General features: G+C 53.2%; 10 protein-coding genes across 10 annotated transcripts; 4 read left to right on the top strand and 6 right to left on the bottom strand.

Annotated features, from left to right (window-relative positions):
* Window positions 1-72: 72 nt before the first annotated feature.
* J4E79_007240 (uncharacterized protein) lies at window positions 73-6212 on the top strand (the record flags this gene model as incomplete). The annotated part of the gene is made up of 4 exons (XM_049356107.1): window positions 73-119; window positions 181-2143; window positions 2763-3858; window positions 3910-6212. 4 exons carry the CDS (start codon window positions 73-75, stop codon window positions 6210-6212), a joined length of 5409 nt encoding a protein of 1802 aa, XP_049209561.1.
* An 844-nt stretch (window positions 6213-7056) lies between these two features.
* Window positions 7057-8297, bottom strand: J4E79_007239 (uncharacterized protein; the record flags this gene model as incomplete). Its single annotated transcript, XM_049356106.1, has 3 exons — window positions 7057-7202; window positions 7487-7683; window positions 7732-8297. 3 exons carry the CDS (start codon window positions 8295-8297, stop codon window positions 7057-7059), a joined length of 909 nt encoding a protein of 302 aa, XP_049209560.1.
* Window positions 8298-9640: 1343 nt separating this feature from the next.
* Window positions 9641-10078, bottom strand: J4E79_007238 (uncharacterized protein; the record flags this gene model as incomplete). The annotated part of the gene is made up of 1 exon (XM_049356105.1): window positions 9641-10078. The coding sequence occupies one exon, from the start codon at window positions 10076-10078 to the stop codon at window positions 9641-9643; it is 438 nt and encodes a 145-aa protein (XP_049209559.1).
* Window positions 10079-11442: 1364 nt separating this feature from the next.
* On the bottom strand, window positions 11443-12215 carry UBC8 (Ubiquitin-conjugating enzyme E2 8; the record flags this gene model as incomplete). The annotated part of the gene is made up of 4 exons (XM_049356104.1): window positions 11443-11582; window positions 11631-11812; window positions 11867-11981; window positions 12179-12215. The coding sequence occupies 4 exons, from the start codon at window positions 12213-12215 to the stop codon at window positions 11443-11445; spliced, it is 474 nt and encodes a 157-aa protein (XP_049209558.1).
* A 1557-nt stretch (window positions 12216-13772) lies between these two features.
* J4E79_007236 (uncharacterized protein) lies at window positions 13773-14865 on the top strand (the record flags this gene model as incomplete). The annotated part of the gene is made up of 2 exons (XM_049356103.1): window positions 13773-14177; window positions 14233-14865. 2 exons carry the CDS (start codon window positions 13773-13775, stop codon window positions 14863-14865), a joined length of 1038 nt encoding a protein of 345 aa, XP_049209557.1.
* A 1465-nt stretch (window positions 14866-16330) lies between these two features.
* J4E79_007235 (uncharacterized protein) lies at window positions 16331-18480 on the bottom strand (the record flags this gene model as incomplete). The annotated part of the gene is made up of 2 exons (XM_049356102.1): window positions 16331-18077; window positions 18125-18480. The coding sequence occupies 2 exons, from the start codon at window positions 18478-18480 to the stop codon at window positions 16331-16333; spliced, it is 2103 nt and encodes a 700-aa protein (XP_049209556.1).
* Window positions 18481-18831: 351 nt separating this feature from the next.
* J4E79_007234 (uncharacterized protein) lies at window positions 18832-19859 on the bottom strand (the record flags this gene model as incomplete). Its single annotated transcript, XM_049356101.1, has 2 exons — window positions 18832-19472; window positions 19523-19859. The coding sequence occupies 2 exons, from the start codon at window positions 19857-19859 to the stop codon at window positions 18832-18834; spliced, it is 978 nt and encodes a 325-aa protein (XP_049209555.1).
* Window positions 19860-20443: 584 nt separating this feature from the next.
* Window positions 20444-21193, bottom strand: J4E79_007233 (uncharacterized protein; the record flags this gene model as incomplete). The annotated part of the gene is made up of 2 exons (XM_049356100.1): window positions 20444-20598; window positions 20623-21193. The coding sequence occupies 2 exons, from the start codon at window positions 21191-21193 to the stop codon at window positions 20444-20446; spliced, it is 726 nt and encodes a 241-aa protein (XP_049209554.1).
* Window positions 21194-22632: 1439 nt separating this feature from the next.
* On the top strand, window positions 22633-24495 carry J4E79_007232 (uncharacterized protein; the record flags this gene model as incomplete). The annotated part of the gene is made up of 3 exons (XM_049356099.1): window positions 22633-23052; window positions 23103-24353; window positions 24403-24495. 3 exons carry the CDS (start codon window positions 22633-22635, stop codon window positions 24493-24495), a joined length of 1764 nt encoding a protein of 587 aa, XP_049209553.1.
* Window positions 24496-25291: 796 nt separating this feature from the next.
* ATG12 (Ubiquitin-like protein) lies at window positions 25292-25834 on the top strand (the record flags this gene model as incomplete). Its single annotated transcript, XM_049356098.1, has 2 exons — window positions 25292-25439; window positions 25575-25834. 2 exons carry the CDS (start codon window positions 25292-25294, stop codon window positions 25832-25834), a joined length of 408 nt encoding a protein of 135 aa, XP_049209552.1.
* Window positions 25835-27214: the final 1380 nt, after the last annotated feature.

Here is a 27214-nt window from a genome sequence, read left to right as displayed (position 1 = left end):
CTAAGACGTTGCGCGCCCTTCCCAAGCCGACACCCCTACGACAGGGCCGACGGGCGCAAGTCGCACCAAAACATGTCGCTGATTCCCTACGCCCCAGCTGAGTCGCGGGAGATTGTGCTGTAGGTTCCTATGAGGATATACCATGCGACAACAATGACATAGTGCTAACGAACTTCACAGGCGTCATGGTTCTGCTGTTGTCGTCTACGACCAGCGCTCGAAACAGCTCTCCCTCCGCGATGCCTCCCACGCGACTGATATCGGCTCTACGTCATGTCCATACTGTCACCGATCCTACCGCGAACCATCACCCCATGACGAACACGACAGCGACGCGGAGGAACATACTGCGCCTGGCATACCCACCGAAAATGGCTTCGTCAATCCCGCATACTTCCAAATGCTGCGCCGGAGTCAGCCAGGATCAACAGAAGGATCGCGACCATCTTCACCACACAAACAACTGGCGCCTGCCCCTTTGCGCATGGGCAGCTTCGAACCGCCAGAAGGCTCTGAGTTTGTGGGAAGCACACCGATCCAGCCAGCCAGAAGCCAGGGTATATCTGCCAGAGCCTTCAGTCCCAACTACTTCAAGGACTTCTTCATAGAAGAGCGGGAGCTGGGCAGAGGAGGCAAGGGTGTGGTGTTGCTGGTGCAGCATATCCTGGACGGCGTGCACCTGGGCAAGTTCGCATGCAAGCGCGTGCCAGTCGGCGACGATCACGAATGGCTGGAGAAGGTCTTAATCGAGGTGCAACTACTGCAGACCCTGTCGCACGAGAACCTGGTGTCATACCGGCATGTATGGCTGGAGGACTACCAGATATCCAGTTTCGGTCCAAGCGTACCATGCGCATTCATACTGCAACAGTACTGCAACGCCGGCGATCTCCACGATTATATCCTAGACTCAATGAAGACGTCTGTCACCAAGGAGCAGATGAAAGAGCGACTCAGGAGGAGATCCAAGGGCCAGTTAGAAGACCCGGAAGACGTGCATGGGCCGCGTCGCATGCACTTTGAAGAGATCATATCCTTCTTCAAGGACATCACATCCGGCTTAAGTCACCTTCATGCCAACGGCTACATACATCGAGACCTGAAGCCTAGCAACTGCTTGCTCCATCGTACTGGCCGCAAGATCAAAGTCCTAGTCAGCGATTTCGGCGAAGTGCAGTCCGCGAATACAGCGAGAAATTCGACAGGAGCAACTGGAACCATCTCGTACTGCGCCCCCGAAGTGCTTCGTCAAGAGCGACCTGGAGGTGCTTTTGGCAACTTCACAACCAAGTCTGACATCTTTTCGCTCGGTATGATCGTCTACTTCATGTGTTTTGCACGACTGCCATACCGAAACGCGGACGGTATCGATGAGGACAACGAGGACCTAGATCAGCTGAGGGCAGAGATCTCGACTTGGGCTGGTATCGACGACGAACAGCGGGTTCGATCAGACTTGCCTGAAAAGCTATACAGATCGCTGAAGACGCTCCTCGCCATCAACCCCGATGAACGCCCAGGTGCAGAGGAAATCCTGAATGTCCTGAAATCACCACTGGTATTCGACGAGTACAACGCATATGCAGGCCCGTCGGGTCTAGACGAGTTTAGTCCTCGCATATCGCGAGCCGACACGCCCAGCCCGTCACCTAACCAAGGTAACAAAAAGCGTACTTCGATCAACTACACACGGCCAGGTCGATCGCATCTCAGCGCAACTGTCATGGACCGCTCGCCTAGTCCGCCACGTCCGCAGCCGATGAGGAGGCAGTCTTCTGAGGACGGGGCGGTGATCTTGCGGAGAAAATTGGAGTTTCCGCCGCCCCCTTCTGGAGGGAGAACGCCATCACCACAGCGTCTCATGCTCCCTCCGCCGCCACCTGCGAGTGCATCATCAAAGTTGTACAGACTGTCAAGAAATCCCGCTGTCATCAGCACTACCAAGACTTTGCTGTTCTGCGCAAAGGCTTATAGTTTGCTGTCGCCTTGTCAGCCGTTTGCGGCGGATCCACGCGTCCTGTACCCGTTGTTGTGCATAGCATCACTCGACTTTTTGCATGCGGGTATATCCATCAGGGGGAGACCAGTCGACTTGGGTGGGTTGGGACGCTCAGTGATACTTCTGCTGGCACACATGATGGTGGTGGGTGTTCTGTGGAGATGGAATCGACTTTGCGCAGGTCGAAGTGTTGCATGGGATGGCATGTAACGGATGTTTGGGAACGGAGTATGGTTGTGACAGATCTGATTTATGATACCTCTATAGCACTGACACAAAGTAACGAAATCATCATAACAATCTTCTGAACATAGCAGTTGGGTGCAGTGCCTTTCAATTCGAGTTGTTCGACGCGCCGCGCACGTTGTGACGGGCGTCGGTGGCTGGGTGGGGCCAGGGTTCGTTAGCTTTGTTTTGGAGTAAACACGCTGACCCGCTTCGTCTTTAACACTCATCGCACTTTCCACTACAACGCGCCCCAAGACACCCCATCATACTTGGGCTGGAATTATTCTTGGAGGTAATGATATAACTTCAGCAGCCTTTACGAAGTATCTTTCTCATACCCTATTCACGTGTTTACCACGCGACGCGACCCTCCACAAGCTGCCCGCCGCAGCCTCACAATTTCGACATGCAGTCGTCTCCTCCCACAAGTGACGGGAAAGCGCGCGCTATTCGAGAACTATCACGCAGCCTCAGCCACAGCCCCAGGAATATCACCTCGCCATCACCACCACCGAGTGACTCGAATCCCACGCAGCGCTCGGGCTTCGGCACCAACACGTCTCAGTTCTTTGACGACCCGGACATTCTCATGTCCACACAACACAACATTGGCGAAGACACAAACACACTCCCAGCATACCCGCACATTCGGTCAACAGCCAAGAAGATGAACACTTGGGCACCGTTCCGCTCCCAGCAGGTCCAGCCGGATACATCCATGGTAAACAAGGAGTTCGGCGACTTTGACCACAGTATATCAGACGAGGAAAGCATGGCTGTCGAACAGGCGCGAGGTAACCGCAGCAACCGCGGTACTCCCAGCAAGATGAGCTCTCAGTTTAACAGCCTTTACGACATCACACCCCCCACCAACCGGTCGCGCAAGTCATACCAAGCAGAGACTGGTAGCCTTCGACGCGACGCGGCAATCCGACGCGCCTCACGCAACGACCTTGATACTGCATCGCCGCGTCCTGCAAGCAAGCGCAACTCCCCCGCCCTCTCTACAAAGGAAGACCGCAAGCGTACTTCTCTCGCACAGCTGCACGCGAAGCTCTCGGAAGACGAGTCATCGTTCATGGAGCACCGGCCACCAACACTGACCATGGACTCGGCCAAGAACACGCGCTGGGGCAACAGGAGCCGACAGACTTCCCTCCAAACTGACGGCAACGTCGACCCTCCGCAATCAAAAGCTGCATCTCGCTCCAGGCCGGCCACAGCACAGAACGCGACTGCGCAGTCTTTCATTCTGCCCGACATCCCCAACCTCACCGAGCTTGTCTCTGGCGTCTTCGACGATGGCACACCAGTCTTTTCCAAGACCGCACCCTCAAGATCACGCTTCGCTGCTCCTCCATACGGTGGTCGCCGCCCATCGCATATCCCAATTGATGGTGCGCCCATACCCGACGAAGAGAAGGCCATCTTCGCTGCCCTCCAGCAGCTACAGGAGAAGATTGCAGACATGGAGCGTGACCGTGAGGAGAAGGACAAGAAGATGGATGAACAGGAATTGGAGCTGATCGAGCTGAGAGCGACCACACAAGCTCAAGAGAAGCTGCGACGAAGCGACAACGCACAGGACTCTGATGCTGGCGGAAAGAGTGGCTGGAAGGTCGAGAAGACGCGTAAGTTGTTGCAGAATATGGGAAGTATAGGATTCTACTGACAACGGCCAGGTCTTGACGCGACGGTACAAACCCTCCGAACCAAGCTTGATCGCGCCGACCGCAAATTCGCCGTACTCGAAATCGAGAAGAAACGCTTGAGCACCGAACGCGACAACATGGCGAACCAGCTGGGTGTCGCGTTCCAGACCTGCGAAGAACTTAAGACCGAGAAGAACGCATTGAGCCACGAGAACGAGCAGCTCCGCCAGGAGATTGACAACCTTCGCGAACAACTCGAGCAAGACCAGTCACACCACCGCGAAGAGACAACTCAGCTTCGTCAGCAGTTCGACCAAGCCGCAAACGCCACTCAGAGGGAGAACGCCAACTTAAATGCTGAATTGGCTCGCGTACGCGCTCAACAGGACGAGAACACCCAGCAGTTGACTCGTAGGGATATGGAACTGCGAAAAGCGCGTCAAGAGCATGCTGAGTATGCCCGTTTGAAGTCCGACCACGAGTCGCTCAAGGCTCAATTGGCAGAGTTTAAGGCAAAGCGCGAAGAGGAGGCTCAGCGCTGGTCTCGACAAGAAGCTTCCTTGCGAGCTCAGGTTGGCCGACGCGACGACACCATTCGACACTTCGAGGATATGACACAGGAACGTACCAATGAAGCCATGCGTCTGGACAATGAGAACCTTCGAAACGAACTTCGCGAGCTGCAAGCTCAGCAAGATGAGGAAAATGAGGAGTGGGCCAGGAAAGAGGCGGAGTTACAGCGAAAGATTCGCCAGCGTGAGAATGCTCGCAAGGCTAGGGACATCGAGCAGCACTTTGACGATTCCACCGGTCCTGTTTCGAGAACTCGGGATACAGAGCACATCTTTGAAGATACTCTGCAACGCAAGCCTAGCTATCGCCGCGAAGACACACGTACGCGCATCAGGAACCGTGTCCAGCAGGAAGTCCGCAACAGCAAGGTCGCTGGAGGACCAAACCAAGAGAGCCCGCGGAAGTCGTTCACCGGACATTCGCGATTCTCAACCCGTAGCGTGTCAGCACCTGTTCCCGCGGACAAGCACGCTCGCGCCGAGAGTGATGTGGAGTCGACAACCGATCTGTCTCTTGCACCTCGCGCAACTCTTCGCATCTCACGAAACCCCACTTCTACGAGGCAAACCACGACCGTCCAGCCTCCTGCTGACCTAAGTCTGACAGAGCTGAGCTTTTTCCCTCAAGAAGAGATTGCTAGGCTTCGACGATCTCTGGAAGAACAGCGAGCTGCTGAACGCAATGGTGCTTCATCTGCTAGAACGGAGGAGCCAGTCCGCGAGGATACCGTTCGATCGCAGCGCCAGACTCGCGAGGATACTGTTAGGTCAGTCGCTTCTGCTAAGAGCGAACGGCGACCCTCTCTTGTGCGCAAATCGTCACTCAAGGACACCACTCAGCGCACCACCAACACTCATTTCGAGGAAGACACTGGCAATATGTCGAACTTGGACGCCGACGCCGAAGCCACCCAAACAAAGCAGTCAGCCATCGACGCGTCCATGCTCAGCAACACCAGCCGCAGACGCCGCAGCGCTCCCACCGAGATGACATCCGCCTTCATCCTCCCCGACATCAAGCTCAGCTCCACCAACCAAACCACCACATCCCGCAAACCCATCAACAAAGACCACGACAACGACAACTGCACCGTGTGCCGCCGCGAAGGCTACACCACAGCCACCGGCCCCCTCCGCGTCCCCAAACTCGTCTCCGTATCCACGCGCACAGCCGACGAACCCGATTCAACCCTCCGTCCCGCACAATCCCCGCGCGAAGCCCTCGCCCTCGTCGTCAAAGGCCTAAAAGACGAGCGCGTCCACCTCTGGGCCGAGCTCGCCGTCCAGGGCGCCCTCCTCGAGCAACACGACCCCAGCCTGGGTAAGCGCCGCCGCGACGCGCTCAACGCCTCGATCCAAGACCTGCACCGCCGTCTCGAATGGCTCGACATGCAGATCTACCGCCTCCACGACGTGCTCGAAGGCCAAAAAGCTGATGAGTTAACCGAAGCGGAATTCGACGACCTCACACAAGAAGTCCTTGTTCAACAGTCTGAACAAGAGCAAGAGGACGGTAACACGGAGAAATCGGTGCCTACTGGTGGAAAGAAGAAGGCGAAAAAAGTTACGATTCGCAGCTTTGTCGATGAGGATGAGGATGAGAGTGTGGAGTTGAGGCGTAGTGCGGCGCAACAGGATCACGGGGCGGAGGAGAGTGGTGATGAGACGCATGAGCTTCCTTGGGAAGGGTTTGGGGAGGAGAGTATGGAGGGGGATGTTAGTTTTAATGCGCTGGAGGGGTGGAGGGCTAGTGTGCATTGAGTTTGTTGTGTGTGAGAGACACGGAAGGGTTGACTTTGAGTATTCTGTTTGAAAGAAAATAGGGCGGGTGGTACATTAGGGTGTTTCTTTTGGATATGGGTTGATTGGGTTGGGGATTGCATTGGTATCGGGCATTGGGTATGGGCGTTTCTTTCTTCTCTGTTTTGAGTATGCGGGTGGCGGTTGGATTCTTTCCTTTCTCTCTTTCCTTCTTGGTTACTCCTCTTCTTCTCTCGTTGACATTGCGGCTCTCCTTGTAGACTAGCAGTCGCTCGGCATCTGGCTCGGCATTCGTGTTTCAGTCCTTTCGGTTTGAGACCTCGACTCACCCTCTCTTTGGGTTCGAGTTGGTCTCGCTGGAAGGATAAGGATATGAGTTCGTGTATATTGCTGGGGAGTTGGAAGCTTACAGAACTGGTTGTACGGTCAATGGATCAGTCTGAACATGAAGAATTGGATACATCATCGAACACTTGATACCTGAAAAGAATAGTTCCTTGCTCGTCTCGTTATCTCATCCCAAGCAAAGTACAGTTGCACGATGAATGGTTTCTCGCATGTGCAAGAGTATATGTCATCTGCTGCACTTTGCTACCAAAAATCCTGAGGTGACTGACTCCTCTGCCGCCGTCTAGACAGACCCCTTGGTATCTTACCCTCAAACGCACCAGTAGCTTGCCATATACTCGGTCCCGCGTTTCTAATCTGTTGTTCTATTGGGTCTTCTTCTTCAGACCTTCCATCCTGTGAGGCGTCTCCAGCCTCCTCATGTATGATGGGATTGATATGAGTTCTTGTGTTGGCATCCTCCGCAGTATTGATATCTTGTTCGGCTGGAGAGCGTCTATGTGGCATTGGACTTTGACTGCTTAGCCGTGTTCGATTTGCCTGTGGACAGGAAGACGCCCGTCTTCCACTTCTCTTTCTCTCGGGTTTTGGGGGCGGTGGAGGTACGACAGGCGGAACCACCAGACTTGTTCGGGACGCTGCCTCTGTGGGGGTAGGTGGAATTGAGATGATGTGAGCTCCAACATCCTTGCGGATTTTTTTCCATCTGTGACATTGTTCCAGTACCATGTCTATTGCTTCCTCATACTCTTTTATGCGTGGGTCTTCTTCTGCAGGTTCAGGCGAAGTGGGAGGGGATTCTGCTACTGGCGCTTCTTGATATGAAGGCTGCGTGGATTGCGTCTGGGTGGTTGTGGTAGACTGAGAAGTCAGTGATGAATCGTGACGTTGCGACATGGGACTTTCCCTGGGACGCCGAGGTGGACGAGGTGGCCTGTTGCCAGCATCATCCATAGGAAGAACGCGTTCGACGTATCGCTCTACTGACTGTGAGAAGTCCTGTACCCGTCGCTTCTGCTTGATGACATCATGTGTATTCTTCTGCTTGGCATATTCGCTAACCTTTTTTTCTGCTTCATCGAGGCGATTTGGTAGTTCATTCTGTTTGAGTTCGTATGTATCCCTGCGTTGATCAAGCCTCGCTTGACCGCATGTATGAGAACCCGCTTACCTTGAGCTTTGCAATACCTGTATACGCTGCTCCACAGTCATACCGTAATCATAGAAGATATCTTCCCTTTGCTGAGCTGTCAAAACGGATTTGAGGTGAGCCAGTTGCTCGTCTAGTAATTCGATAGCGCAGATGTTCGTGAAGCCGACCATGCTTTGTCTTGCAATGCTCAGGGATGCGCGTAGAAAGACCAGATGCTTGGTGTTAAAGTACCACTTAAACTTAGCAAGACCAGTATCAATAATGCTGTGCTTATAGACAGGATCCCGCGATAGGGCATCCACTTTGTACGCTAATGTTTTGAAGTCTGCGATGGCATGTTTGGTCCAGGAGACCAACTTTCGCTTGGCCGAGGACAGACTTCTTCTGTGTTTCTTCCTTGTTGAGCAAACTTTGAGAAACTCAGTGTATAGATCGGTAAAGATGTCCATCTCGTTCACCAGTTCTTCGAGCTCTTGTCGTGCATACGTAATTTTCTTATAGGCGCCACGGAGTTCTCGCGCAATTCCGATGACGATTGGGCATAGAGCAACTGCTGCTGCCGCGGTGCTGAAAGGATCCACCATCGCGGTATGGTAACAAATTTATGATGAGGTGTTGGTATCAGTATCTCAAGCATAAAGATATAGAAGTGAGAATGAGCGTGATGAATCCAGGAACCTTTGCGATCTACGACTGTGTTCGAATGCAACACTGTCTCTTTTAATGTGCAGGAAGCAGTCGGCAACATAGAAGGAGAAGGAAATCGACAGAACCATTCCGAACGTGCATATTGACCGGTGAACTGATGGCTTTATTGAGCATGCACGACTCTGCCAACCAGCGGCCAATGGCACTCACCACTTTGGCCTTCGCATGCAGGGCAGGCGGGGTAACGACCTCGCCTCTCTGCCTGCGCACTTGAGGCAGACTCACCACACCGGGTATAAGAGAGGTTATTGCGTCTGATAGGCGTTATTGTCTATCGAAGGATGTGTGGGGGTACGGCATGGAGGTGTTGGGCGTGCTTCATCCGCCGAATCGTGAATTGAATGCATGGCACAGCCGTGGTGATGGGCGCGACGCTGTGAGCCTTGCTGTGGGCCTTGCATCGCTTCGGGAATACTGGGTATCGCTTTTTGAGATGAGTGAAGGAGATAGGAAACCAGAAAGCGGAAGTTGCGATGTTAAAGCGAGGATTAGTGGCTTGGCAGCTGGTGTAGGGAAGGCGCTCTCCATAGAGAAGAGTATGCGCATTAAACTCGATCCGCAGCCTAGTCTTTTCCGAGCGGCTCATGTAAGGCGTTACTTGCTTTCCGAGTTGGTTGTATCAGCTTTGGAACAGTCAGTCATTCTCACAGTCATCAAATCAATGAAGAACTTTGAGATTCAAGTCTCGATTGATACTACTCAGAGCCCTCGGCTCAAGTAGATCGCTACAAGAAGTAGCCTACGTATGACCGAACCTCTCATATCCGAACCTAGGAAATCCACCAGAGCTCCTCCAGTAAAAGGCAAAGGGTATCATCCATCTCAGTCCTCCATCCGTAACGCCGTCATAAAAGTCGTAAAGGATCCAAGCACGAGACCCAGATCCAGACCCATAATCCGTCATCAACATCCTCGTATCCTGTCCGTTCGACCGAAGAGAAGCGCAACTCACAAGCAACAGAACTGATCCACATTCCACCATCGCCATAACCAGCACACACAACCGACTCCCGCTCACCTCCCAGAATAGAACTGAACAAAGCGAAGAAAAGCGCATGCGTAGAAAAATGACTGGCAGAACGCTGAAGAAAGACATGTGAGGAAGAAAAACTTACTGTGGATCGATCGCGTCGCATCTCGGAAACCAGCAAACAGCGATCCAGCACACAGCTCTTGTCCAGTGGAGACTCCCGTCATCCTTTCCCCTTGGATTAGCTCTTCACAGGTACCTCTGCTCCCTGTCGCCGCGCATCCTGAGGATGGGGCGCTCGGAGACAGGCTTCTGGCGAGGTTTGTAGATCTTTCGACCAGTGACGACAGCGATCGCGTTCGGGTTTGAGAGCTTGCGCTTGGCGGCATCGTCGTCAGCGCTGTCGACGGCCCACTTGTTCGAGCGCTTCCTGGAACTGTCTCGCTTGGGGACCGTGATGTTGGAGCCGGGAGGACTGGGCAAGACGTACTGCTCTTCGACCGATTTGCCCTTGCCCTTAGGGCGATTGAACATGCGAATCGGGCTTGCAGACATGGTCATGGCAGCGGGTGGCTCGCGGCCAAGGGGTGTCATAGGAGAAGGCGTGCGCTGTGAGTCGGGGAGAAGGCGCGTCAGGCGCGAGCCACTGAACGAGAGAGGCGAGCCAGTGGGACTGGACTTGGCCATGCGACGGTTGGTGGGCGTAGTGAACGCGTTGTCGTCAGGCTCAGGGCTGGCCTCGTTGCGGACGGCACCGGTACTGGTGTCAGCAGCTAGTAGCAGTAGAACACAGGATGCGTTTGGGTTACCATGATAGTTGAGACCCTGATAATTTGCGGTACCACGATCATTCTGCAGGTGAGGTGCAGTAGGGAGACCAGTGCCCGGAGCCGAATTGCGTCGGCTGCTGTCAGCATGACGGCCATTCCGACCAAGATACCCAGTGGAGCGCCTGGAGTTAGTTGGAGCCCCGATGTTGGTGAAACCAGTACCGGTGTTGGTGTTGAGTGCCGGACGTTCCCTAGCACGCTTGTCGTGGCGACTGGCTGCCTCGTTGTGAGACACCATCTTGACCTCGCCTGTCGCTCTATCAATTTAGCTTCCAAACCACGAAGATCCCGGGTATGCAAGGGGAACTCCGTACTCTGACCTGGTATATAACTGATGCTCGCAGTAAACGTGTTGTGCGCTGTGGAAAATTGTTGTTCGCGTCGAGGTGTTGTTGTGATGGCTCGATTGGGTGTTTATATACAAACGGACGCGGACGCGCTCGGGCCGGGCGACGAGAACTTTGCACCCCCGCATAGCGAAAAGTGTTTTGAGGTGAAGAAGACGAGGAGCGGGGAAGAAAGCGGTAGGGCTTGATGTGGACGTGATTCGCCTTCACCGTGAGCAGTGGCGGTTGGCTAGTAGCGTGGAGCGGTGAGGTGCCTGCGGACATCCAGATGGTTTCTACATTTCCTGAGGTACGGTAGGAAGGGAGTGTAATAGCCAATAAAGAGAATGGAGGTCGTGGCAATATATAGGAACTATCCCACATGCAGACATCCGTTCATGTGACAGGTACGGCTGGTGAGTGCGATACTTATTGCATGTGCTGTACGAATTGACGGAAACAGCAAGAACAAGTAGAGAGTGTGATTTCATAGAGTTGTAGGGAAGAATAAAAGACATGAGACAACGACTGATATGAGAGTTGAGCAAAGCGAGTAGTGAGAGAAAATGTCAGGTAATAGCATACAGTACCTCTAACATCGGCCTTAACTTATAAGATCGAAAAGGTCACCCGACCAATCCTACACAAGAGTGACGAAGGAAATGATCCTAGTCACAAGCCTACTATGGAATTCAAAAGCAAGACACAAACGCCGACAGAGAGATCCAATCCCAGAACCAAACCGTAAAGCAGCCACATGCCAGGGGAATATGTAGCAATGTAGCCTTTATATGCGCCAGATCAGCGCCGTGAACGTCCAGCCATGGATGTATAGTGAAGAAGAAAGGTCGTGGACAATACAAAGGAGACTGATAGCACCCGAAGAAGGGTTGCCTCAGATGTCTTCCATATTGCCCGCCGCTTCATCTTCATCGCCTGACTCGTAGCTGCCGACAGAGCTCATCTCGTCGTCATCGCCATCGTCTTTGTCGGAGTCTTCGGCAGTGTCCTTGTTGGCGTACTTCTGGACATATTCTAGATGCACATTAGCCTGGCTCACACGACTCACCCTTGTATACATACCCTTCACCTTGGCCTCGTAGCTCTTAGGTTCGCGCATAAGGAGGGCTGCGGCCTCGCCGTTCAGAGGATCGGTCGGGTTCGGGTATCGCAGGAGCTGAGGAAGGAATACCTCGAAGATGTTGATCATGTCGTACATTGGTGACCATGTCTGGTTGATGACGTCGAGGCAGACAGATCCAGAGCTATTGAGTAAGCAGATGTTCTCTGAAATACTAAAACAAGTGAATAGCACGTACAGTTCGTCGATATTGGGGTGGAATATCCTGTTTACGAAGCCAATGCTAGGGCTCTTATACGGATACTGATCGGGCAACTCGACATGAATCTTCCAGAGTCCGCCCTCGAATGGCGCTGTCCTTCGTTAGCACGTTATGATACGCAAGGCGCATGCACAACATACTTTCTACTGGGCCCTTAAACCTAACGTAGAACTCCTGCCTGTGGTGTGTCAGCCTCGTTTCGGCGAATGCGGATTCGGATGGTAGGAAGGACTGACACTACGGGGTGTTAGCTGTGTATCCGATAGGGATGGGTGTCATGTTACTCACTATTGTCGTTGACCAGGGTCACCTCGTAGTCGCTCATGAGCCTGCCTTGTATCAGCTATCAGGGTTCACTAGCGTTGCCAGGCGCGAGGCGCGAAGAAGGCGGTAAACTGGTCGACATACATCCTGATGGCGTGTTAGCACTCTGTCTTACAACCGGAACCATGCGCAGCATACTTCATGACCTGTATAGTTGGAAAGAGGCCTCGGTTAGCTCTTGTCCTTTGCTCAGCAACCACCGGGGTGAAGGTCTCCACATACATCCGTCTCAATACGTCTCTTTGGCGAACTCATATTGGCGTTCCTGATAATGCGACCTGTAAAGGACTTTGCTCTTCCCTAGTCTTCCGCTCGTCTTTAGGTTGTATACGGCAGTGCGCAGCTCGCAGTGAGAGCTCTCGTGAGGTAGGCGGCGGGGCTATCGATAGCGGATGAGGGGCGCGTTCGTTGGCAGCTGGTGTGTGCTTTGTTGGCAGATTGTGGTTGTTTGAACCCTGGTAAAGATGTCGATCGGTGAATGTGTGTTGTTGTCGCGTCTTTGGGGTCGGACGTGTCAAAGGGCAGGAACAGTGAGGCGGGAGTGATGGTCGCGGTAGTCGCGATCACGAGCTCGATACCGGCATGTCACGCTTGCGCACGTCTCGCCGGGCAAGTCATCGCCGAGACCACGGCGCGACCGCGTATCTCTGCCTCATGCATACATAACAGCACCGCCCTCCAGTCATCATGAATATCTACTTCTACTATCACTGACTCTACCCAGGTGCTTACATGCCCAGGTGTCGATTCGCAAGCTGTGCAGATGACCCCAAAGGCTACGTCACCGTGTGCCACGCGTAGCCATCCAAACCCAGCACTTGAAACTACCAAGTATAACAAAACGCCCTGAAATGATCTACGGTGATGCACAAGAACAGCAGAAAGACTGAGATATACTCGCCGTGCATGAAGCGGGACGTTTCTTACCAAATGCAGACTGGCTGGTTCCCGATGGCTACCGCTTCCCTGATCTGACTTGACACTTCAGCGTAGATGGAACGAAGAAATCTTCAATTCCGTCTGAATCAACAAAGATTTGTTCGAAGCTTACGCCGACCGCACAGCTGAAGATAGTATAAATTCAATGCATACAGAGACTGAGGGTGCTGGAACCGACGTCCAATCACTGAGGAGCAATGCCGCAGCTTCCCCGAGATCCTCGCCTGGGGCCTTCACCGCCGGTCCGAACGACGCCCTCTGCAACTCGAAGCACAACGCTGAAGTCAGAGAGAAACAAAGGCAGATGGGACGGACACGCTACAATACACATAGTCATAATCAAAAGGCGGGGTGTACCAGGTAATCGACTCGCCGAAGACAATCAGGGCACATCCAGACCCCTGGCGTCTGGGCGCAGGCTGACCCTCGGTTCTTCCAAAACTCCAAGGTTAGGTATGCAATCTTCAGCGCAGCTCTCTGCACATGTTGCTTAAAAGCAACACCTATCCCGCCCTAGGACCATGGCTTACGAACAAACCTCCACACCGTCCTCAGGGGCTCTGACAAATTTTCTACTGCCCAAAATACCCACCACAACTACACCTGCGACTCTGCCGCCATGTCGCGTGCCCTCATGAACGTGCTGCGAACGTCTTCGCGACATATTCAAACAACTCCACGTGCATACTCGCCGCTGTCATCGATATCGCGAACCATATTGCCTTCCGCATATATCCGATGGAGTTCACATTCTCCACTGGGCTCTGCGCCAGCAAATGCGCGTAAACCCGTCACTCTGAACACGCTGCAGAGTCTATATCGCAAGAACGAGCCCATCACCATGATAACCGCGCACGACTTTCCCAGCGCCCACGTCGCCGACCACGCCGGCATGGACATGATACTCGTCGGAGACAGTCTAGCCATGGTAGCACTAGGCATGGAAGACACCAGCGAAGTACTGATGGAAGAGATGCTACTCCACTGCAAATCCGTTGCGCGCGCAACCAAAGGCGCTTTCACAGTACGTTCTCACTCTCTCATACAACACCTGTCAGTCCCACTAACAAACCCCCCAGGTCGGCGACCTCCCCATGGGAACCTACGAGATCTCCCCTGCCCAAGCCCTCGAATCCGCCATCCGCATGATCAAGATTGGGCGCGTCAAGTCTGTCAAACTGGAAGGCGGCAAGGAAATGGCTCCTACAATAGCCAAGATAACGTCTGCTGGCATCCCCGTCCTCGCGCACATCGGCCTTACACCTCAGCGCCAAAACGCTCTAGGCGGCTTCCGCGTGCAAGGCAAATCCACATACTCTGCCTTGAAACTCCTTGACGATGCGCTCGCCGTTCAGGAAGCAGGCGCTTTTGCTGTCGTCCTCGAAGCCGTGCCCGCTGAAGTCGCTGCTGTGGTAACCAGAGAACTGCGTATACCCACTATTGGTATTGGAGCAGGAAATGGCTGTTCAGGCCAGGTGCTCGTACAGGTTGATATGCTAGGAAACTTCCCACCTGGACGGTTCTTGCCCAAGTTTGTCAAGCAGTATGGGAATGTGTGGGAGGAGGCGCATCGGGCGATATCACAGTACAGGGATGAGGTCAAGAGTAGGGAGTATCCCGCGACGGAACACACGTATCCTATGGATAAGAAGGCATTTGAGGAGTTTAGAACGGTGGTTGATGAGGAGAAGGAGAAGTCGGATTTGTTGTAGTGCGGTGTGTTGATAATGCGTTACCTGGTCTTGTTGGTGGTCATGTCCCCTTCTTTAGAGCCATGTAAGAGACGAAGCGTTGTTCTGCACACTGTAGAGGATAGATGCATTTTGCCTGAAATACAATTTGCGTACACCAACATTCTTCTACTTACTCACGCACGAGCACTACCATCTTGATGAATAACAAAATGACACGACCGTTGGACACTCCATCACAATCCAGCGATCTATTTACCTTCACACCCAGTGAGTGAAATGCCCGCCTCTACATCCCATCGCATACACCCTACAAAAAAACCTACCCCCTAACCCATGCCGTCATATCCCAAAAAGACCCACCATCCCCCATCTCGAACCGAACCTAGGGTTTCTTTCCACTCACTACCAACAAACAGCAGCTAAAACACCCAAAAACTATGACAAAAAACGATAGCAATGAGCATAACAAATTTTAATCACAAGCACAATGCGCGAAAGGTCTGCATAAAGCGTGTGGCCGCAAAGGTGTGGTAATCTTAGTGATTATCACACCTGTGTGGGCACACGCCATGTACATGCCTGTCGCACATTGTGCTTCGATTCTGTGTGGCCATGCAAGGTGCAATCGTTCGGTATTTTTGAGATTATTGGATATATTAATTTTGGGGTTGAAGACTTAGGGGGCAGTGTTGCCTGACCAATGGATGGGAAATTGGTGGGGGAGAAAGAACGGAATTTAGTTAGCTCACTCATGGCTTAAATTCTCGGGGTCTGTCGTGGTATGTGTGCAGTTTTCCGGGCCGACTTTGCACTGGAGAGCATCTTGCATTGCTGACGCGCGCAAGTGTTGTGACTACAACGGAGACTGAGAGGATATCCAGATGGTTTACAGAGGAAGGTGTTGCACATGTAGCTTTGGATTCGACAATCTAATAGCATACCTCGGTAGTCCTTCAAGTATTTGACATAAGAGTTATTACTACCTCCATCAAATACCCAGCATGCCTTAAAAAGAAACACTATCAACAACATACCCACATCACCTCCTTCACACATACATCAACCCAAAACACTATCTTCTCAGATAACTAGAACTTTTCCTTCAACCTAAACCAACTAACTACCTTTACATGAACAGCCAACTCCAGAAGTATGAATGGAGATTGTTTATACGTTTCGTTACCGACCAGAACCCAAAAAAAGAGTCGCTGCGGCGACAACAACATGCGCTGCTGCAGATTTTTGGAGCGGGACATGATCCTGTAAACGCCGCCCAATGCAACCAGTGTGTATCGATACAACGACATATCCGTCATCATCCCTCGTTTCCAAGCTTGCTGTGGGGGGTATACAGGTATATAGTACAAGAAAGAAGAGAAGAAAAATGGCGAGACGGAAGGTGTGACAGACCTACATCTCAACGACGTGAGCGGGCGGGGAGGAGAAAGAGGCGGGAGTTCCTTCCAACAGCTTGGTGAGCTGTTTAGAACTCGCGGGCCTCTCTCCTTGGTCGGTCACCACCGAAGCCACCACCGCCTCCACGCCTGTCACCACCACCGAAGCCTCCGCCTCCTCTCCTGTCGCCGCCAAAGCCACCACCACCTCCTCCTCTGCGGTCACCGCCGCCTCCTCTCCTGTCACCACCGAAGCCTCCGCTCCGGCCTTCACGGTCACCACCAAATCCTCCAGGTCGACCACCTCGGTCACCTCCAAAGCCGCCGCTGCGGCCTTCACGATCGCCTCCGAAACCTCCACTGCGGCCGCCACGGTCACCGCCAAAGCCTCCGCTTCGGCCACCAAAGCCACCGCCGCCGCCACGTCCTCCACCAAAGCCTCCACGGCCACCGCCGCCACGTCCGCGGCCTCCGGAGAAGAGGCTAGCAGGTGGTGGGGGTGGGGATGGCATGCCCCAGCCAAACTCAGCCAGACGGTTCGCACCTTCTAGCAGACCCTGCTTGTCACCGTACCACTGGTAGCTTCCGAACAGACCACGGAATGCGGCGTCGAGTTGGTCGGGGTAGACCTTCTTGTGTGCCTCGACGGTATCAGAGAGAATCTTTGCGACGTTCTCAGGGAGCTCGGCCGGTTCGCTCATGTCAACGGTGGCAGTCTCGAGCATATCGGTGGCGTCGACAAGAGGCAGGTCGCGAAGACGACGGCGGACTTCTTGCTTCTCGAAGGGTGAGATGAGCAACCAGCCCTCACCCTCCTTGCCGGCACGTCCAGTACGACCGAGACGATGAATGTAGGAGTCGCGCTCACGGGGGAGACCAATCTGGATAACATGGGTGACTTCAGGGAAGTCCATTCCACGGGCTGTTACATCCGAGGAGAAGAGAATGCCGGACTTTGCGAGACGGAAGTCATCTGCAGCCCTTGAACGTTGCTGTTGAGTGAGCTTGGCGTGGATCTCGTAGCATCTGGTGCCAGAAAGAGGGGTGTTGCGCTTGAAGCCGCCGTTGAGCTTATAGAAAACTGATGCTGCGAGAGTTACCTCAGCGGTGCTGTTGAAGTAGACGATGGCCTTGAAGGGTCGGGTTTCACCAGCCTGTGCCTTCTGTTGTGACTGGAGGATCAGATCGTAAAGTGTGGGCATGACGTTCTCGAAACCGTTCAGGTGAACGAGTCTTTGCGGGATACGCTGGTGTGTTGGCTCCTCGTTCTCATCGACGCACTTGGCGAAGTGGAAGCCGGGACGCATGATCTGGCGAACTAGGTTGACGACATCGCGGGGAATAGTAGCGGAGAACATGAGGTTCTGGCGTTCGACCTCGGCTGGGTCGGGAAGGAAGTTCTTGATCTCTTCAATCTCCTTCTGGAAACCGTCGTCCATGAGGCGATCCGCCTCGTCCATGACCAATGCTCTGAGCTTTGGTGCCTTGATACCGGAGTAAGGATCTGAGAGGATGTCCATCAGTCGTCCGGGAGTAGCAATCATGAGATGGCACCCCTCGCGCTGAGTCTTTTGAAGCATAGCCCTCTTCTGTGTGCCTCCGACAGCAACCTGCACGATGATGCCCGTGCCGGCGACCACTTTCTTCGCCTCGACAGCGATCTGCTCTGCCAGTTCACGGGTTGGCGAAATGACAATGCCGCGGATATCGTCTGGTCTGGCGCGCTTGTATCCTCTGACCTTCTCGCCGAGCTGGGGGTCGTTCGCGATAATTCGTTGGATGATAGGGATGAGGAAACCGAGTGTTTTACCGGTACCGGTCTTTGCTTGTGCGATGCTGCCGGATGTTAGCGAATTGAAGTTACAATCGAAGGAAGCTCTTACATGTCAACCCCGCTCAGCGCCTCGTTGATGGTCCTGGACTGCACGTCCGTCATGGTCGTGAGCTTCATTTGCCTCGTGATAGTGTTGATTAGGTTGGGGTGAACAAGGCCGCGTGTGGCCAGGTCCTGGAACTCTGTGACGGGACCATCTTCCTCAATACTCTGCTGGGCCTCCTGTTGCCACTTTGCGGCACTGTTGTGGAAACCAGCGAACGAGGCATTTCCGAGGCGCGCTGACTGTAATGGTATTCTTAAGGCGCTCGAGGTATTAGGGAAGGGTGTGCGGAGGGTCCTGGTAGAGATGGAGGCAAGATTCCTCGCGAGGGTCGCGGGACATCTTCTCACTGCGCCGAACATGATGTGCGGGTAATGGTACACACTCGTTCGTAACAGAGGGTATATTGAACGATTAGAATGAGCAACTAGAGTACTCTGCGTGTGCGCCTGAAGGAAAACGGCGAATGGGGAGAAAAGAATGGCGTGTACTCGTTAGAATGTTACCGCTAGAAACTTTGCCATTGCACTTTTCCAAGGGACGTGCGTCGACAACGCGCTAGGAAGTCCGCCCGATAACGATAAGCGGCAGATCACGTGTAGAACATGATCAGGGTCCAGCAGCTCGGACGGAACAGTCGATGCATATCATTAATTCGTCAGTCTATCAAGTTATGCAGATGCCTAACGCCATAGCTAATGCAGTCCAAATACTCAGTTGATCCGCCCCATACTCTCCTCACCCCGCTGGCTCTCCGCTATCCTCATAGCTTGTAATCCCTCCGCGAGACCCTGTTGAACGCCTCCGGTGACACCTCGAACCCACCAAATGGTCATCTCGTTGATCGCCTGCCCTACCATGCCATCATTCATCTGGCACACGGTTTGCGACAGTCGCAGCGTCTTCCGTCCGATATCATCGACAGTCGCGACGCCTGTATTGACGAGCCGTTTGGTGATCTGATGCTTCCTCTCGAACTGGTAGGTGTGTGATAGGAATAGCTTAATGTACGGTAGAAGGAACTGTATGAGGATGAAGCACTGGAGGACGAGGGTGGCAGTCAGACGGTGCAGGATCGTGGGGTCTCGTGGAGGCGCCCTTTGAGTACTAGGGCTGCGTTGCGAGACTGGAAGTAACGCGTGCGTATTCGCGTCGTTTGTTGTGTCGACTACGTCTTGTGGAAGGGCCGCCTGTATGCTCAATGTCTCTTCTGGGGTGAGCTTCGTTGGTAGCCCTCGCAGTAGGTACGTTATGCCGTGTATGTAGAGTTGTCGGGTCAGCGTCGCGGATGTCTCGTCGGGGCTACTGATCGATTCGCTTGATTCTCGAGATGCTTGAGCCATGAGGCTTGTTCCTGTAAAGTATGAGCATGCAATGTCCACATTCGCGAGCGACATTCCATACCTAAAGTAGCATACTTCCATCTGATGCCACAGCCACCCTCATGAGCACCATGTGGCTGTGGAAGTGCGCTTCCTGAAGAGCCAGGTCTGTCAAGTCCATCGTCCACGAACTCGACGTCTGCCTCGCCCAACGCAACTGACAGTCTGAGCGGTGTGACCGAGCCACTCGGGGGTATCGACGTATAGCCGGGAGGAGGCGTCTCGGGCTGTGGTAGTTCGTCGACTGAGGCTGATTTGCTATGTGTTCCACGGTTTCGTACGTCGTTGAGAGATTGTCTGAGAGAAGGTATCGTCGGAAGATGGTTCGAAACGACGGTGGGCAGGACGCTGTAGAGCATACTGGGCCGGAAGCTGGTCTCCTCCCCTTCCATTAGAGACGGCGTGTCAAGAGTCGACGTGCAGATATCAGCGCGTTCAACCTTCAGCATACTTTCGGCTTATCTCCCGGGCGTTTCCACCAAGCTGTGCGGTCGTAGATCCCAGCGGCGGCTTCACCCAGACTCTTCCGCGAGCGCACACGAATAGGAAGCAGCCGAATGGAAATGGGTCGAGATCGAAGATGAAGAAAATATGCGAGATAAGCCTACAGCTGCGACAGCCGCCGCATAGCGGCTATCCTTGTTTGGCGCAGACGGCATTATTCCGAATCCGTGCTATTTTCGAGAGTTGTGAGTTGCAAGCATGTGAAAGCGTTGAGTCGCTCACACCACAGGTGCAGGCCGTTGGGCAGGGGTCCTGAGATAGCCGAGCACCGAGCACCAATCAGCTGGAACGTGGAAAACGTGTTGGAACATCTGGATATCTTTTCTTCGTCACACGACGCCGACGTGCTACGTGAAATAGTCTAGCACTCGTTCTACAGTATCTGTTGCAAAAAATGCTCTCCTGGGAAGGCTACCTAGGTACAAATACGTCCGCCCGTTCACCAAGCAAATCGCGTTGAAGGTGTAGTTGCCCAGTCTGCCTGTCGTGGGTTAAGTGTCGGATCGACCACTTCAGGCTTCTCCTCCAGGTCGGTACTCATCTCGACGTCAATATCCTCGCCTTCTTGAGTGCTCTCGACGAGCTGGTTGGTGTCTGGAGGCAGCGAGAAGTCAGTACCTAGGGCGCCACCTCCAGGGAAGATGTTCTTACCACCACCAAAACCATGACCATCATCCATATTCTGGCCAGCTTGCACTCCATCGTCTCGTGTCATACGTTGGCGCAGAGGAACACGTTCGGTATCCCTGATGATGGCTTGAATCTGCTCGCAGTATTCCCGCAGGTTCTCGACGTCATCGCGGATCTTGTCCATAGTGTAGGCATCTTGTTCACCCTCCTTTGCTACCACTTCACTCCAGTGCTTCAGATCGCGGACGTCGCCATGAAGATAAGCGCCGACGTCTCGAATGCGGGCGATGTCCTCGCGTGGCCAGCGGGTACCGCCGTGAGAATCGCGGTCGTAGTTCACCACGAGATCGTAGGCGCGGATAGTGCGGTGCATGAGGGAGTTCAGGTCTTCATTCCATAGCCGTGATGATTGAGCTGGAACTGCGGCGTTGGAACGGCGAGGATTGATCGGAATACGGTTCACATCCGCGTCGTCGTAGTTGAGCGCAGCCTCAGAAGGTGCAGACGCTGGTGTCCATTGTCGGTCGGAATTGTACGGCGGACGATAGGAATCGGTCATGATTACGATCCGGTATATAGTCGAGTTAGGAGAGTGGAGGTGCGAGAAACACGCAATCCAGAGAATTTATAGGCGGTCTCTGTTTGCGTTTGGCGCAAGTCAAAGTGAATGATCAGGTCACCATCCGTATGCGTGAACCTTTCACTGAGCAAGACGTGGAGGAATGATGGACGACCTGGTGTTACGATCATGATCTTGATGTACAAGTCTGATACCACACTTGTTTATATTCGCAAAGTTCTGGCTTCCACATATTCTATACGATAATGAAAGTAACAGGAGATGAAGTAACATCGACGGGATATGGTAAAGGGTGGCAAGGTAGCAAAGCTCCAGACGAGCCAGCGCTGGAGATCGAGAATTTGATAGCCACGAGAACGAAGGAGAGTGTGAGAACGTATTGAAAGACTTAGAAGAAGCGTGCAGAAACGTATGTACAACAGCGGACCTACTGTGTTCAGGACCAACTACGACCGTATATGCAGAATCCATGTCATCTCAAAGCATACTCTGCTGAAAACCTGCGTCTTGCCAATACCTGTTGAATACATGGCAGCACCCAGAACGTACATCACCGACATGACGTCTTTGTATGTGTGTGTTTTGTCTATTTCCGTATGCACTGTTCCTGACGCTTCCGGTGTTTTGCGGCCCATAGAACAAAGTCGCGGCCAAGGTGGGTGACACTTCCGGCTACCCACAAAAGCCTCCATCATCCAGACCCTTGATAAGTTTGAAGCTGTCACGGTCCCATGGAAATGGAAGACGCGGGAGCTTTCCACCAGCCAGTGTTGGCCTAAGGACGCGAAATGAGACGGGCCTAATGGTGCAGCGCTCGCCGTCGAATTACTCCCAGGACAGGAGACAGGAGAAGTGGGGTCGGCGTCAGTGCAAGCAGCAAAGGCGCGCCGCATGCAGAAGCTGCAAATCTTCCCCTGATACGCTGAATCGTGAGCCAGCAATACGGTGGGAGATTCGCAGACGCGAGATGTCGTGCAGGGCGCACTGACGGTGTTGTCGGCAAGGGTGTATTGTTTGCCCAGGTCGTTGTCTAGGCAAATGATGTTGTGGATGGTTCGCGCGAGATTTTCAGGCTAACCACAGTCGCTCTAGCCTGCATCATACTGTACCCAGCCTCCGGACCAAACAAAGACACTCTTTCCTTGGTCGATGAAAGCAGATAGACGTCTGCAACGCGCTTCACCTTCGCTCAATTGCTGTGTCGTCAACATCTCCCTCGGTCTCTGAAGCTCCCTCGCATCGACATGGCTGCTACGCGTTGCTAGAAAACCTCGACGTGCCTGTACCGTCGCGTCGTGAGCTACACGCACACGTGCCCCTCCCACCACGCCCATCTATTACACCTCGAAGCACCCTCAGCCGCTATCCTACGTATGGCAGCAGTGGCTGTCCCTCCGTCGCCCCAGGTTCCTTCAGTCATGTCGAACCGGCGCGTCCCCCTCGCCAACCTGCAAAACGCTACCAACTCCCCGTTACGCGCGACTGCCATAGGAGGAAAGCGCCAACGCTCCCACGCCAGCGAGCAACGCGATGTCCCCTATGGCCAGCCACCACCCAAAAAACAGCTCATCGAGGTCGATGATGCTGAAGCTCGCCGTCACGGCCTTATTCGTCGGAGTGGGGCCCAGCCCACGGCTTTGACTCGCAAGCTGGAAGCAGCAAGAGAGACCAAGGCCCCGTCAAAGCAGGCCGCACAGCGTGCATCTCACGACCTAGAAACGATTCGACAATGGCAGCGTCACTACCGCAAGCTGTTTCCCCAGTTTGCCTTCTACTTTGACAGCGTCTCAGAACCCCAGAAAGACAAACTTTTGAACAGGGCACGCGTCCTAGGTTCCGTACGTCTGGCATACCCTTTCCCTACATCCGTCGTGCTAACAGTCACCAGCGAGAAGTCAAGTTCTTCTCTCGGGAAGTCACCCATGTCATCACGACGCGTTCCATTCCCGCCGACCTCGATGGCAGTTCATCCTCCCACAAAGGCACCGTCAACCCGGCCCAGCTGGAGAACAAGAAGTCCATCTTCGATGCCGCCCTCGAGAAGTCCGACCGTGGTGATATCCTGTACAAGGCTAAGAGCTTGGGTATGAAGATATGGTCCGTCGAGAAGTTGCAGCGTATGGTGGATACCATGTTCAACAAGGAGACTGGGGAGGACGCGTCTACCCACTCGACACGTCAGGCGGTGGCTACGCAGCACAAGGGCCGTCCCGCCGATTTGCAAAGGCTGCTACAAAATGAGAAGTTGGACCGCGACTACGTCATGGCCTCGCAGGACATGATTCCGCTCCGTGGATACTACGTCTACGTGCACGATATGGACGAGGTCACCCGACCGGTCATGATCCGAGAATACCAGAAGGTTGAGAAAGAGAAGGGCAAATGGCCGCAGTTCCGTGCCTCCGGTAACGGCAAGTGCCCGTTCGTGGAGGATCCCCATTTCGGTCGCCGACAGCAGGAAGAGCAGGAAGCACGCCGAAGGCAGGCTGCACAGGCGCCACGGACGCGTGCTGCTTCGGCTATGGAAGAGAAGAATGCTTTGGGAGAGAACAACAACCTGGCAAGGCGTCCCAGCGCTCCTGCTGCCATCGTCAAAGAAGAACAGGATGGAGATGCGAAACCGTTAGATCCTCCAAAGGCCCTTCCTCCCAAGCGATGCAACACAGCAGACGGCCCACCACCCATGTTTGGCAGTGCTCAGGCTAGCATCCGAGCCATGCCCCGTTTCATCGCTGGTGAGCCGGTCGCGTCTGGTCTACACCAATCAAACATCACGTCCGCTATTCGCTCGCAAATGATCTCCTCGACCGCTGCTGCCCCTCGTGCTGGAAACAGCAAGGAAGTCAACCAGCTGAAACGAAAGGTCCTCGAGAAGAACAGCGTACCGTCGGCGAATACGAATAGTGGCCATTCGTCCGTTACAAACGATGTCAGGGCTGCGCTCAGCTATGAGCATTCTCAACCCATGCGCGCGGCGAAGCGCAAGGCCCAGGAGAACATGGGTCACACACACGATGATGGAGACGAAGAAAGACAAGCTCGTAAAGCAGCAGCCCTCCGCAGGCGCAAGACTGCTGAGAAGGAGCTGAAGCCAGGTTACTGCGAGAACTGCAGGGAGAAATTCAATGACTTTGACGAGGTACGCACTACGAAGATGGTTCTACAAATGATATACTGACAACATACAGCACGTCGTCTCGCGCAAGCACCGCAAGTTCGCAGTCACCACGGACAACTGGGTTGAGCTTGACCAGCTACTCGCCCAACTTGATCGTCGATGAGCCTTGCGGCTCATGCAGACTACACGGCCACACATTGCATTCCTTACGGCGTAATGCACGACCTCACTAATACCCACGACATAATTTCCTATCGCACCTGTTGTTCACTTCTCGCCCCCGGGCGCATGGCATTACTCTGCGAGCGAATACCCGTTTCCAAAGCATTTTCGAGGCGCAGCTTCTACCTTTCCCCTTATTGGCGACATAGCTTGACTTGCTCCATTTCCTTACCCTGTATAGGCCCATGATCACTGATCCCTGGCGGCTTAACGATGCATGCATCCCCTTTGTATATAGCTATTGCGTCATGACCTTCGGGTCATCTTTGCTGGTTGTTGCGCTTTGCAAACCGGCTGGCTGGTGGTGTGCACGCGTGTGTCTTCAGTAAACGAGGGTTGGTTGGTACTACTATGGAGGTTTGTAGAACATTGTCATACTGGAGAGGTTACTTGGCGACGAACGCGGACGACGCCATACTGGAGGCTATGTTATATATCATTATCGTATCAGATATGTAGAAAACACTAGATATCAATGCGAAAGATGATATCGTTGAATGATAGTCTTGAGTATTAGAGGAGTGATGTTGGGGTAGTGGGGTGCTGATTGGCTAGGCCGACGTTTACATCTTCCATCGTGACCATCGCTCTTACCTCAACGAACGCCAACCCACAAACTTTCACTTTTACTAAATAAGTTCTTCTTCATTCTCTTCATCATTCGAGTATCGCCTCGAAATAGCTGCTATACCCACACTTGACTTTTCGCTTCGGATTAATACACATCAACCGTGGCCATGTCCGAATCACCAAGAGAAAGGATGCCGGAAGAAGATGACACTACAGAAGCGCCTCTCACCATGGCAGCCTCAGTTGTGTTGACCAACCTACCCAAAGACGCCTCGAAAGCGTTGGAAGGAGCAGGAAACCTCGCTGTTCAGAAAGGTATTTCCATCCGCTTTCATCTACCCATCTTTCAACCCATCAACAACGAAAACACTTTACATCCCCCATCCACACCATCCCATTCCATTCCACCTCCCCTCCTCTCCCACACCACCACCTAACCCCACCTCACAGTCACAATACGTCTCCAACCCATAGGCTCAGCCCCCCACCTAACCCAACGCATCTTCAAGCTCTCCACCAACCAGTCTTTCGCAACAATAGTACGTTTTCTGCGCAAGAGACTGGGTGTGAAAGAGCACGAGAGCGTGTTTTGCTATGTGGGTAATGTGTTTAGTCCTGCGTTGGATGAGGGTGTCGGGAATCTGTGGAGCTGCTTTAGGCAGGGCGAGGAGTTGGTTGTGGGGTATGCGCTGGCTCCGGCTTTTGGGTAGTATTGGGGAGGGAGAGGGAGAGAGAGGGGTATTTCGTTGGGGTCTGAAGAGTGTCTAAGAGGATATGTTATGATTCAATCGGTTGTGTCCGATGGCATGTATGTTTACATTTACATGATTGATCATGGAAGCATCCGCTTGATCTTATCAAGCAAGATGTTTGTTGAAATATGGCATGAAGAACATACCAACCCTGGTCGAAGAGCAGACGGCCATAGTACTCGTGATGAGGGACTCATTCAACATCTTCGTTCAACTACGAGAATGGAAACCGCTACTCCAAACAACGCATACTGTATAAAAGCAGTCTGCTTCCCGCCTTTCGCATAACCCCAGAACCTCCATCATATACCAAGCTATACATCTTATCCAGATCACACACATCACCGTTACAGCACAGCAAGATACCTCAAACCACTCTCAGCACCCACGTCCGCACAGCTCAATCCCAATTTACTTTACGAACTAAGCAACTAAGGTTCATTCTGTCCACCGTTCATACCATTTCACATTTCGTAAGCGATTCCGAACGAGCCGCATGCTCCACATGTTCTAACAGCGTACACCCACATTCAGTTCTTAACCACCCAAATACCAACACAATCATGTGCGAATGGGACGAAACCACCTACGAAGGCTGCTATTGTGTCTATAAAGATCTTTACCGGCGATGTGCATACTGGAATGAGCGCGATGGAGTCTGCGGGAGCGGAGTGCCGGATACAGTGCATCGCGGGACGTTGAAGGGGGTGTGTGGAAGGTGTCCGGACCGTGCGCAGCATGCTTAGGCGGGTTGCTGGGAAGAGGAGGAAGAAGAAGAAGAAGAAGAAGAGGTGGGATTTATGGTGTGGAAAGCGTGGGTGGGTGTTGGCGTTCGTTTGATGGGTTACTAGGAGGAAGAAGGGGTGGTGGTAAGATGCAGGATGTTGGGAGACTGGTGAGTGGAAGAGAGGTGGAAGAGAGGAATGGACTTATATGGATGGATTGAATGTAGGATATATGGAAGAAGAGAAATACGATGATGGTCTAGTTGAACCAAAAGCTTACGCTGAAACTCGGTGTAAGGCTACGTATGTAATGCCACCAACCCACGGGTAGGTAGAGACACTCGCCTGGTGCGAGGATACCTTCAATATACCTTGCATCTTTAAATCCAGGAAAGCCTTCCTCAAACTCGCGTCTCCGTTCTGTTAGACTATCGTCCACATCTTCTTCAGAGTTTCCCCCAGACCCCCAAAAAGATATCGCAGGGTACAAAGCCATAGCTTCATCCAAATCAACCTGACTCGTATTACTCATATCCACACCACTCTCATCCGTACTCCTCGGATGTAGACGCTGCGTTTCTGCAGGTGGATAAAGGCGCACGTATTTGTAGCC

This window comes from Alternaria viburni (assembly GCF_023758015.1).
Source record: "Alternaria viburni strain BMP 2772 chromosome Unknown scaffold_15, whole genome shotgun sequence".
NCBI lineage: Eukaryota > Fungi > Ascomycota > Dothideomycetes > Pleosporales > Pleosporaceae > Alternaria > Alternaria viburni.
This window is presented reverse-complemented; position numbering and strand designations above follow the sequence as displayed.